We start from the raw sequence: 13249 nt of genomic DNA on the forward strand, positions 1-13249 counted from the left end.
CCAACACTGCTTTGGGAGTCTATCAAAAGATGAGGGATGCATGGGAGGACACAATCCATTCGAAGAACAAGTTACTTACCACTGGTAATGTTCTTTCAACTGGATGTTTGTCCCACGTATTCCCCATTGCCCCTCCCAGCCTACCCCACAGTAGAATTTCCATGTTATTGCAGCTTACGGTCCTTCAGAGTCTAGTATGGTGTAATCCGCTTTAATGTGGGTATTTATTATGCTACTATTATTATTATGCTGTTATTTAATACTACTGTAAGAATGACACAAAAAAACAGAACTAAAGCCAACAGGCGCTGTGCATGCTATATATACCTTTAATTACATCATCCTCGAGACAGAGGCCCTCGAAAGACATTGAGTCGACTGGATCGATGCACAGCGCCCTCTGCCGAAATGTTTAACCGGTCAAGCATAGGCTGGTGTTAAGTTGAACGTGTGAGTTATCCTCACCATATGACTGTTCTTACCTCTATGATGAAATGACAAACCTGTACGCTTAACGTTTCGTGCTGTTTGGGGTTTAAGCAGAAATCACCAGGGTTCACCTTTACAGGTTTGGAGGGTGACTGCGGGCTTCAACCCACGATAATAGACTACAAAGTCTATTGTTCTAATTACGGGATAAGACAACATCATTCCAAAAGGGACGGTAAATACAGCTGGGGGGTACATGGGCAATATATGAGCAATATTTACGCAATCATCCATGGTGCAGTGCACAGTACTGAGTGGTAACAACCTGCAGTCTAAATTGTTTGGATCTTCAACAAGGGCTATGGGCCATTACAACCCAGTATGAGCTGCATCACTAAGGATTATTGCCATTAGCACCCTGGTTTAACATCCAAAATGCTAATTGTTTTGTTGGCAAAAAACAACATCTTACATTGCGAGCAGACGCCATTTCTTCTATAAAACGAACAAACTACAAGCAAAATGGCTGCCATGAGACTGAAAAAGGGCGCTTCAAGCAGAAACACTTTTACGTTTCCCATTGCTTGGAGCATTGTGGGTGATACTGATTTCGGCGGGTTGTCATGTAAGGGTGGACATTGTGGCTGGAGAAGATGGGTGGTGTGAGGCAGATGGCGTCTGGAGTTAGTGAGGCCTGGGCAATCAGGGAGCCGCAGCGCAGGCAACAACTTCCTTGGAACACACACCTTTACCAAACGTTTCAGCCGATTGTACGATCAACCTAACTGCCTGCTCAGACACTCATGCATGCTAGTCAAACCCACCCCTCTGCCCCCATTTGGGAGCCAATTCAAATATTAAGATATTTGAAAAACAAAGAACTGTTAAAGAAAAATGGAGAAGCCTGCATTGTCTGCTTTCAAGGTTTCTAAACAAACAGTTCCCTCTAGAGGCATGAGGCATGAAAGATGAGCATTAACAACCTAATTGCGTGAAAGATTGAATACACCATAACAGTATGTATGAATGCAGTTTACTTCAGCGCCCACTGCTCAAGCCACTAAGCTAGAAAGGTTTAACTCGTTTTACAGTTAACCGTGGACCCCAAATGGTCTTACAGGAAATCAAACTAGACCTCGACCATACTTGCAAAAGCAAGGCTCATCTGGACCAGTGCCCCAGCCTGGGGGCACAGTGGAAGCACTGCATCGCCTGACCCACGACAATGCAGGCCCTGTAATTATGCCTGACCTGCAAAAGCACTGATGACAGGTTGAACCACGGCGCCCCATAACAGCACAGCCACCACCCAAACCTTTGCAAGAGCTTGCCCTGGACAGTGACCATATGCGCAAACACCTCTTTCTGCCGTCACATCAACAGTCTGACACCGAAAAGTGGCATATAAGTTTGATGCCTGGCGGGCAAGCAACAGAAAAAGATTGACTCTGAGCTGAGCTCATCCAGCTGCCCCATCTATGGCATCAGGCAGGTCTGGGGACCTCCCAATAGGACTGTCTCTTTTGAGACAAAAACAGGATGCAGATAGTGAGAGGTGGGGCTTCATGCCCAATCCAGGATAAGGAAGAGAGGAACAATTCTGGAAATTTGTACAAATTTGCTGGACAAGGGATTGCCGGTCTTGGGGATGCATATGCCGCATATTGGAAGGACTCTGGCGAGGAGTGGCGATGGAAGGTAATAGAGATGCAGATGTTTAGAATCCAATGAAAGAAGAGCCAATAAGGAGCTTTATGTCATTTGTTTTTGCTTACTTTTCGTGATGCAAGTGGTTAGTAACTGACTCTGCTGTGTAAAGCATTATATAAGGACCATTACTAACTGATTCACGTTTTTATTTTACGTTTTCTGAATGACATAGTGTTGGTTTCCTAATGCAAACTGTGATTTTGTTTTTCAGGCAGATAATGAAAATCACAAGAAACTGCTTAAAGGTGGACCTTTTAAGCTCAACCTTTACCCAAGAGAATACTTTGATGTAAATCCCTATCAATTGGACAGGCCATTACCACCACTGAAAACGCTTGAAGGAAAAGTGAAAGTTATACAACCTTTTAAACCAAGTTCTCCTGCTAAAGAGGTATGCTTTTCTCAAACTCTCTTTGGGGCAAATAGGCTTGAAATATACTTCATATTTTTCATCATTTCAGGTCTTGACATTTTGGAACTTTTCCCTGGCTATCAGTGATGGGCCCATACAACTGTCTAAGTAACCAGAGTAGTTTCACATCCTAAGGCCTCACTGCAACATTGGATGCCCTCAATTCCACCAACAAAATATATGAAAATACTTATTTTTGCTTTATGATGTAGATCAACCAATCCTAGTCATCTGCTATTGCTTATTATATGCAGTGAAATGTGAGACTATTTCGAACCCAAAACAAACTGTAGGAAGGATGAACATAGCTGTTCCTCCGGTCAGAGGTTGAGATGAGTAGGAACTAATTGGTACTGAGTTACAATACTTATTTCACTACTTTTTACAACCATTTTAACAGATCTGGAATTGTACTTTTTGAATTTTGAAACAAACCTCTTAATTTTCTCTCTTGATGTGGGCTCCCGTTGAGCTTCTAAGCAGTAAAACAATGTGTAAAATCTTCTTGGGTGCAAAAAACCCAGAACACAAAACTCAAGAAAAACAATCCTGGAGGACCCTACTTTTTTGTCCATTCCATCCACTTAGCTGTCTGCCCGCACACACCCAAATCGCATAACACATGTGATCATTAATTCTAGCACCCTACCCGCCCAACCACTCGTAGGTCAAAGTGTCAGTACTATTTCTTTTACACTTTTACTTCTGTCTCACTTTCTTTGCTGACACAAAAGAGAAGTCCAAGTCAAGGTTGTCCATTCCTTTAAGAAACGGCTATCATCCTGGGTAGCACGTGGCATGTCAATGGGTTGTTTTCCTTTGGCTTTTGCTTTTCCTACACCTGACATGCAAGAATTAGTCAGTTGTTTGTTATGAACTTATTCTCTGGTCAGCCCTGGCAACCCACAGGCTTCCAGACTCATGTCATTGCAGCAGATCAATAGTAATTTGAGGTTACGCAAAGACTTTTCATAGCTCATAGAGGAATGTGACTCTCCTTATGGTGTACGTTGAAGGCTTTACTTATTGCCTTAACCAGGTGAGGGCAATTCTGTTCAGTCTTTTCTGATTTGGTTGTCAGTTGCTTGCAGTGTTCTGAACAGAATGTCAGCATCAATGTTTGTTCTTTCTGCATGATACTGCAGTTGGACATCAATATGCAACAGGGCTGCAAACCATCTGTGTCATGTTGTGTCCAACTTGGCTGATTTTAAATTGTGGTTTCAGAGGATTGTTGTCCACCTTGACAGTAAACGTTGCTTCATAAAGGTAGTCATGGAACATCTCAGTCATAGCCTACTTCAAAAGTAGGAATTCAAGTTTGCTCAGGATGTAAGACAGCTATGGATTTTCAAAGCCAAGCACGGTTGAGTTTGCAAATCTATTTTGCACAAATCAGTTGGCAAAGCATCTGCCGAAGGGCTCTCAAGCTTGACAGAGGTGTTTGTCAGTGGATTTGACAATCTTTACCCCTACCTTGTAGCAGCATATCCTGTGGTAAGGCTGGTAAGAAATAATCAGTTTTTGCAACGTCCGGTTCAAGTATTTTGTGGTAGTTGAAAATACCTAGGAAACTGCAGTTTTTTGGGAGTGTGTGGCCCTGACCAACTATGTAAAACTTCGTTTTTAGATGGGCCAACTGCTATTCGACACTGGATTTAATGGGTTTTCTATACGCAACAATTTAAAACTGGCCTTTTCCCAAGCACACTTTCATCCCTTGCGATTCCAGTCAGTCCTGTACTTGAGCCTGGCATTATGCTCCTTCAATGTTCTGCAAAATACAATGATGTCTACCAACACTTTCAAAATATTCATGTCCCCCACAGTCTTCTCAAGTATGTGGTACTGGGTTGTACTCCTAGAATATGAAAAGACAGATGTAAGCTATGTTTCTTTGTTTTGTGGACTTTTCTTTTCTTTTTGATAATAACGTCATCTCATGTCCAAGACTGTTAAAGCAATTATGGGTCATGTACACTCAATGTATAGTGCACCACTATTGAGTTTGTGGTAGTCTATGCACATTCTTATGTCTGTATTTCTTTTTTTACTCAATTATAAGTGAGGCATTGGGAATTCTGGATTCCTAATTGATCCCGGCAAAAACAAGATTTTTGAAGTACATTTTCATATCCTCCACATCGGGGGGAATTAAACGTTGCTACTCCCCGGCACAAGCTTCACCTATGTCCCATCCTTCCCCTTTTGGGGCATGTAAATCACCTTAAAAGCTCATCAATTGGACATAGGCTCCATGCTCGCTTGGAGCGGGGATCTCCTCTTTCATTGCAAGGCAGTAGGTATCTGCTTTAGTGGGTACTTTGAGGTCCTACTCTTCAACTTTCAGGGTTCCTATTTCTGGCAAAACGTTCTCCGGTTGGAGTGGGAAGATCTTTTCAGGTTGTCCACTTTTAGTGTTTTTGGGCAATTTGGAGTAATTACAGTTGCTAGTCAGGTATGATAAAAGTTGTCATATTGCAGTTTTGACAAAGTCAGACCTAGCCTCATTTCAAGGCCAAGAAGGGAGTCCGCAGCAATGGAAAGTTTCCCTACCAGGGCAATCTCACCAGAGCCATGAGCTACCTTGAGGCAGTACATGGTGGGAGCTGAAGAGTACCTCTTAAACTTTGGGGCTGTGTCCTTATTTTGCCTCAGACTCTGAAGGTGGAGGTTCTGTTACGCTCACCTGGTATCCACGAGGATGCCACTCAGCCGGGTTGGTTGCTGGTTTCTTCTTCCCAGTTTTCCCAGATGTGGTCTGCGGGGAATGTTCTGCCTTGTGGAATTAGGCGTGCTCTCCGTCCTGCCTTCTTGGCAGGGGCGCGTTGTCTTCTGTGGGCGTGTGCGGCCAAGTTACCTCACTGGCGCTGGCCCATTTGGTGTTTCTCAGGAAGGTCTTATTGCAGCCGTTTTGTATAGCGTTGTTATTCTTGCATGCCTTTCTTTGTTTAATAATGTCTTTTTTCCCCCCTTAGGTGTGTGGAGCTTCAGCGTGGCGAACTGGCTGAGTTGGGCCTCGCCGGTAAATGATGGCGCGTGATGTGCGCTACAATGCGGTGTGTAAGCGCTATGCGCAGCGCTGCCTTGTTTTGCCTTTGCTAACCTGTTTTCTTCCTTCCTTGCAGGTCGCAGTGTTTCTCCAGCGTGTGTGGAACTCCGGAGTGATGCAGGCCGTGGGCGACCAGCCAGGTAAGCTTCTTGTGCAGTTCGTGGTTTTGCAATGTCAAATATGCCTTCTTTGATATTGATTGTCCTTTCCTTTCCTCTTTCAGGTCTTTCGGTCTGGAAGGCATGCAGATCCAGAGGAAGCTGTTCACTGGAGCTGCGAGTGGATAATAAGATGGAGATTGCAGGTAAGATGCTGCTAATGATGTCCCTTTTGTCTCCTTGTAGGTTCGCTTCTCCGAGGCTCGTGGGTATCACAGGACACAGTGAGTGTCACGTTGCAGTCTGCAAAGTAACGCGATTTACGTGAAGCGTGCTTTCTTGTTCGGGTGTGGTTTAAATAGCCTCAACCAAGTAGTCCAGGTAAAGTAGTCCCTAGGCCACCACACCCAAAAAACTATACTGCATAGCTTGGTTCCTATGAACCAAGCTATGTGGGTGCCTCCATGTTGGCTGTAGGCCCCAAATGAAAAAAGTAGTCCCCTGCACACACGTTCTTCAAAGTGTATGAGCCTGGTGCCTTGGGAGTGGGTGCCAGGCCTTCAAGGCCTTAATGGAGACCCGAGCCCTGATTCCACCTGGCAAGTAGGCTTGCCAGTGGGGGTCTGGGGTGAGGGTCGTGACAGCACTCCCCCCCCCCCAAGGCCTCTCCCATGGTGGTCCTTCTGTCCAGCCCAGGTTTAGTTGGGAAGTTCTGATGAAACTTCTTGATCAGACGTGGTGCATGGATGTTCTCACTGGGCTCCCAGGATCTATCTTGGGGTCCATATCCCTTCCAATCGACGAGATAGTATAATTTGTACCTAGTGTACTTAGAGTCCAGGATATCTTTTTAAAAAAAAACATTTTATTGAATTATAAAAATAACCAAACAATACAAACCAAACAAACAGTGCCAACAGATTCATTACACTTTCTTAACTTCTAACCACTACTTCCATTAACCCACCCCCCTCTACGAGTCTATTGCATTAAACCTTCATTTTCCGCATCCTGTGGTTCGGTCTCCTCTTCTACAGGCTCCGCCGGGTCATCTAATGACCCAAACAGTTCAGCTATCAGTGATTTCCAGGCCATCAGGGACTCTGTCTCCTCCTCCCCCCCTGTGCTACTCGCTTCTTGCCATGCCATGGTTTCGGCTTCCGCCCATTTTTGCAAATCTCTCCACCACACCTCTACCTTTGGCACATGGCATGACTTCCATCCAATGGCAATCCTCCTCTTTGCAAGCACATAAGCCAGATCACTCAGCTTAATCACGTGCCTGAGCTTCTGTGGTCTGGAGAACCCCCCCAGCAGACAGGCCCACACTGTATCCACTACCATCTTGACCCCTTTTTCTTCCAGTTTCTCTTTCACTCCCCTCTAGAAACGCACAATGATCGGGCATGACCAGAACATATGCACCATGCCCGCGTTCTCCTCATCACACTTGGGGCATGCTTGCCGTCCTGCGTTTCAAACCTCGATATCCTCCAAGGCGTCATATATGCCCTATGCGTTATGTACAGCTGAATCTGTTTCAGCCTCGCGTTTCTAGACACTTTCTTATGATACCCCTGCACCCGTTCCCACATCCCGTCTCCCATCGGGGCTCCAACCTCCATTTCCCAGTCAAGTCTCAACTGCGTGACCTCCTTCCCCACTTTAGACATCAGCATTTCATACAATCTGGACATCTCATGACCCCCCTCGGCTATGTCATATATCACGTCTATGGTGGCATCTGATTCTTCCTCCAACACAGTTTCAGGCCATGTTCTCTTAATCCTCTGTACCACTCTATGATACATAATATACTGGCCCTCGTGCAACCCAGTTTCTTCCCGCAGCCCTTCGAAAGTAATACTAGAGCCCTCCCGCCAAATATCACCCATTGTTGCCACCCCAGCCGGTTCCCAGTGGTTCCTGAGTATCATTCGTAGCTGTGCGTCTGCCCCCATCAATGCAACCAGTGGTATCTGCGGTGAGCATGGGGACGGGTTCTCCATCATTTGACATGCCCTGCGCCACACCTTCCACCCCAGTAGCATCATTTTAGGGTGCCCCACCATTTCTGCCCTGGGTACCCACATCATCTCTTTCAAATAAAAAGGGGCACAATCACGCCCAAACAGCCTAAAGTCCGAGGTCTGTTCGTCAGAGAGCCATTTGGCAACATACTGTAACTCGCTTGGCAAATAGTACGCCTCATAGTTGGGCAGCTTTATCCCTCCTTTGTCATGGAAGTTCTGTAGCTTCCATAACTCCACTCTATTTTACGTGCCATGCCACAAAAAGTCCCTACACATGCTATTCAATTTGGTGAAGAACTTCTTAGGAATCAGGTACGGTATGTTCCCGAAGTAGTGTAGGAGCCTTGACAGGACCACCATCTTTAGCATTGCTCCCCGCCCCATCATCGCCAAGGGCAGCTTGGCCCAAAATTGCATGCACTTCTCAATTTTTTTAGTGGCTACTTCTGTATTGCACCTATGCTCTTCCTCCACGGTGTGGTAAATATCTATCCCCAGGTACCGAAATGTGCTAACCACCCACGGCACTTGCAATACAGGTAGCCGCTCTGCTGGAATCCCCATGTACCGCCCTAATGGGAACAAGCTGGACTTCTGGGGGTTCACTGCTATACCGAACAGCACAGCGTATCTCTCCAGCACTTCTAGGATGTACTGGAGATTTTCTTCTGGGAATCGCAAGTACAGCAGCATGTCATCTGCATATAGGAAGATCAGATGCCGCTCCCCTTTCGCCTCGATGCGTATGGTGTCATATTGCTGCCTCAGATAGATTGCTAGAGGTTCCAGGGCAAGTATGTAGAGCATTGGAGACCACAAGCATCCCTGTCTAGTACCCCTGCTGAGCTGCCACCTTTCCGATATCACAGATCCTGTCCTAACTCTAGCCAGCGGTTTGCTATATATAATTTTCGCCCACCCTACATATCCAGGCCCTAACCGTAGTGCTTCAGTGCCGCAAGCAGCCATGGCCATTTAACGGAGTCAAAGGCCTTGATTGCATCCAAAGACACAATTGCCATTTCCTCATCTCGTTTCTGCCAAAATCACTGATTCTCTGGAGTCGCCTAGGATTATTGGTAATGTTTCTATGAGGGACATAGCCGTTTGATCCGGGTGTATTAATTTGCCAATAACCTTCTTCAGTCTATTTGCTAAGACAGCAGTTAATATCTTGCCGTCTTGATTCAGCATTGACAAGGGTCTATAGGAGCCACAGCTGTGACCAGGTTTGTTAGGTTTGGGGAGCGGTATTATGACGGCCTCTCTCAGTTACTCCGGTAAGCGTCCTGTCTCGAACGCTTCGTTTAACATCTCTAACAGTGGGGGGAGGACCTCTTCCATGTATACTTTGTAAAACTCACTTGGGAGTCCATCTGTCCCTGGGGTTTTACTAGTAGGCAGCTGCCTCTCCACCTCCCCTAATTCTTCCAAGATGATCGGGGTGTCTAGTTCCTCTCTCTCCTCCTCGCTTATCTTGGGCAACCCCATGTCATCAAGCGTTTCTTCCATCATAGCATGACTACTTTCCCCGTCATCTCCGTATAATACCTTATTATAATCCACAAACGCTTCATTAATTCCCTCCTGGGTGTCCTCTACGCTACCGTCTTCTCTCTCTATAGTCCTGATTGTGACTCTAGGGGTGTCACTCTTATATAACCACGCCAAAAGTCTCCCTGGTTTATCACCTCCCACATGCTGTCTCTCTGCGTATTTTTTATAATTAAGGTTCCCAATACTCCGCACATTTTTGCTGTAGCCTAAGTGTCAGTTCCCGCTTCTCTGCTGTATCGTCTCCGCCCCTTAAGGCCTCTTCTAATTTTTATTCCGTCTCCTGCAGTTCAGCTAAAACCCCACCTTGTAGGCCCTTGGATTTCGCTATGGCTACCCCCCTCATGACAACTTTAAAGGCCTCCCATAGTGTTCCTGCGGAATCCACGCTCCCAGTATTTGTTTCAAAATAATTTACAATCTCCTCCCTCAAGTCCTCCCTAAAAAAGGGGTCTTGCAACGCTTCTGCTTGTAGGCGCCATGTCGGGATCCTCGCTCTCGGCAGGCAGTATTGCCATGCGAGAATCAAGGGCGAGTGGTCCGAAAGGACCCTGGCCTTGTACTCTATTTGTGCGATCTCCGCTATCATTTCGGGTGATGTGAAGACATAATCCAACCTCGTTGATAACTGCTGTGGGGCAGAATAATGTGAATATTGCCTTTTCTGGGGGTGCCTCACTCTCCATGCATCCTCCAAACCAAAGTCATCCAGCAATTTCTGTAACTCCCTGGCTGCAGGGGCCAGTCTACCCATCTTCCCATCTGATCTGTCCACCCTCGGGTTCAATACGCAGTTGAAGTCCCCTCCCCAGATCATCGCGCTTCCTACGCATACGCTCAAATTCGCGCTCAATGTTCTAATGTTCGCCGCTGTGTTCTGGTTCAGGGCATACGTTTTAACAATGCTTATCTCCCTGTTCTCCACTCAGCATAACGATCCTCCTGTCTGTCTCAGCCACCACTTGCAATCGCTGAAAAGGGACATGTGGTGCCACCCAAATAAGCACTCCTCTTGCATAAGCAGAGTACGATGAGCCCACCAACACTCCTTTCCACTTCCCAGCAATCGTGCCCATCCTCTCTCGTGTAAGGTGGGTTTCCTGCAGCAATGCAATATCTATTTTCTGCCTGTGCAGGTACAACATAACTTTGTTCCTTTTTAAGTAGCTGTTGAGCCCCCGCACGTTCCATGTAAGTATCTTAAGGTCCCCCATGGCCTGTACCAGTTCCGTTCCTCCTCCCCCAGGTGCAGTCTGACTTTGAATTCCAATCCAATCTGTATAGGCTTGCATCCCATTCTAAATTCCCTTTAACCAAAAACACACCAAACTTCCCATTCCCCCTCCTTGCCGCCTGCCGTCCCTTCCCCAACATCACACCCCCCAACTGTTGCCCAGCTCCATCCCTGGATCTCAGGCTCCCCCGCATCTAGCTCTTTCTGGCTCTCGCCTGTACTCGAAGCTCCGCAGGGTGAGGGCCCCCTAGTGGCCAACCTACTACTACTACTACTACTACAACTATAATTCGGGGGGTAGGGTGCTTTCGTCTCTGCCGCTCCTATGTCACTTCGGGTTAACTACACATTGCTATACAATTTGCATATATGTACACGCTACTATATTCCAGTCCTTCAAGTCCGTTTCAATCAGCGGTATTTTATCAAAATATCAGCCTCCTACAGCTGCGCCCATTGTTCTTAATCTTCATCTAAGCACCCCTGGGGTGCTCACTCGATGCCTTAACAGTATGCATACCGTATCCCAGTCACTTATTGTGTCCCTCTTGGGTCTCTTCCGTGTCTCGTTCCTGGGCAGCCCTGCAGATCCACCCATGTCGTTGCTTCTTCCGGAGTGTCAAAAAAATACATTTTGCTCTTGTGCACCACCTTCAATTTCGCGGGGTACAGAAGCATATATTTTATCCCAGCTGCACGCAGCCTTCTTTTGATTGCCACATAGCTCTACCGTTGCCTCTGGACCAACATAGTGTAGTCCGGATACGCCGTGATGGTGCTCGAGGCCCTTTCGATTGTTCCACCTTTTCGGAAGTACTCCAGTATTTTCTCGCGGTCTTTATAGTTCAATATTTTGGCGATTATCACCCGGGGAGGGGCCCCTGGTCTCGGCTTCCTCATAAGGGCTCTATGTGCACGCTGCACTGTGAATCCCTGCGAGAGTTTGCCAGCCCCAATTCCTTGTAGGAGTAGGTTCTCGACGTAGTCTGTCGGGTCCTGTCCCTCCTCACCCTCCGGCAAGCCCACCACGCAAATATTGTTCCTCCTCGCTCTCCCTTCTGCTTCCTCTGCTCGAGACTCCAAGTTAGCTACCTGTTGTTTGAGTACATGGATCTCCTTTGCGTTGTTAGTGCTGGTGTCCGTGTTGGTTTTCACCGCTCCTTCCAGGCTGCTTGTTCGTTCCGCCGCCTCTCACCGCGGCTTTCTGCTCATCGATGCCGAGCGAGCGCTTCATATGTCTATCGTGGCGCGGCCTATCTGTTCGCACCCCCGCTGCCCCCGGGCTCTTGCCTTCCGGGTCAGCATGCAAGCCAACATGACACAAGGCTTACCGCCACAGGGGTTTCGCTCCGTCTCCACTTCGTCAACATTCTTTCCCTGCGGCTGCCGTCTATATTCTACCGCTCCGGGAGCTTCAGTTTCGTTTCCTTTGTTGTCAGCCATCTTGTGTGACAATGTACAGAGCAGCCGCCGTCTTTCGCTGAGCGATTCCTCCAGAATTCCACACACGATTCACTCGGTCTTTATACAGTGAGCAGAACTCATGTTCCCATGCATGTATAGTCAATCCTGGAACCAGTAGCGCATTTTTGCAGGTAGTTTTCACGGATCATATGTCGGATCCTCCGGAGCTGCTCAGGAAGCACTTCCTACTCCATGGCTGCCCAAGCCATGCCCCGAGTCCAGGATATCTTTGACTTCGAATTCTAGTTCTCCGTCAACAAGTATTGGTTTTGGTGGTGTCATAATCCGTGTACCGGGTTGCATCGGTTTCAAGAGTGAAACATGGAATACCGGGTGGATTTGCAGATTAGGTGGTAATTCCAGTTTGACGGCTGCTGGGTTGATAATTGCCTTGATGGTATAGGGTCCTAAATATGGAGGATGAAAGGTCCGGGTTCCCTTGATGGGTACAAATCTAGCGGCTAACCAAACCTTGTCTCCTACTTGATGGTCAGGAGCTCTTCTGTGTTGATCGGCAAATTTCTTTTGTTTGTCCTTGGCATGAATGAGATGTTCTTTTGCCATTTTAAAAGCCTGAGAGGATGGTTGTGTGAAGAGTCTTTGCATTTCCCAGCTGGCTGGAAGGTCTAGTTTGGAAGTACGTGGGTGTCTGCCATAAAGGGTGTAGAAGGGCGTTTGTCCGGTGCTAGAATGCAAGGAATTATTAGACGCATATTCTGCTATCCATAGTAAGTCCTTCCAATTCCTTTCTTCATGGTGCAGCATGCACCGTATGTATTGCTCGAGAGTTTGATTGGTGCTCTCGGTTTGGCCGTCCGTTTGGGGACGGTGACTGGTGGATAGCCGGATGTCGATTTGCACCATTGCGCAACACTTTCTCTAGAAGTTGGATACAAACTGGCTGCCTCGATCAGAGACCAGAACTGATGGGAAGCCATGTAGTTTAACAATGCCTTCCAGGAACACTTTCGCTAAACTGGATGCATCTGGGAGACCCTTGAGAGGAATGAAGTGTGCCATTTTCGAGAACAAGTCCATGACTACTAGGATGGGGTTGAACCCTTGACTGGGAGGCAGGTTGGGGATGAAGTCAAGGGAAAGGGTGTGCCATCGAGCAGGAGGAATGTCCAATGGTTGTAGGAGACCAGCTGGTTTCTGTTTTTGTGATTTATTTTGTGCGCAGACACCACAGGACTGAATATACTGGATGATGTCCTTACGCCAGGTACTCCACCAAAAGTTATGTTTCACCTTGGCTAGGGA

At 47.0% G+C, this 13249-nt stretch overlaps 1 protein-coding gene across 1 annotated transcript in view; it reads left to right on the top strand.

Annotated features, from left to right (window-relative positions):
- The window catches only part of CFAP96 (cilia and flagella associated protein 96), a 321028-nt gene that overhangs the window by 148626 nt on the left and 159153 nt on the right, over positions 1-13249 (top strand). Inside the window, exon 6 of the mRNA XM_069631516.1 lies at positions 2351-2530. Coding sequence (XP_069487617.1) covers positions 2351-2530 — 180 coding nt within the window. The remainder of the gene's footprint in view (positions 1-2350; positions 2531-13249) is intronic.

Source organism: Ambystoma mexicanum, chromosome 6q (genome assembly GCF_040938575.1).
Source record: "Ambystoma mexicanum isolate Mex_15411 chromosome 6q, UKY_AmexF1_1, whole genome shotgun sequence".
NCBI lineage: Eukaryota > Metazoa > Chordata > Amphibia > Caudata > Ambystomatidae > Ambystoma > Ambystoma mexicanum.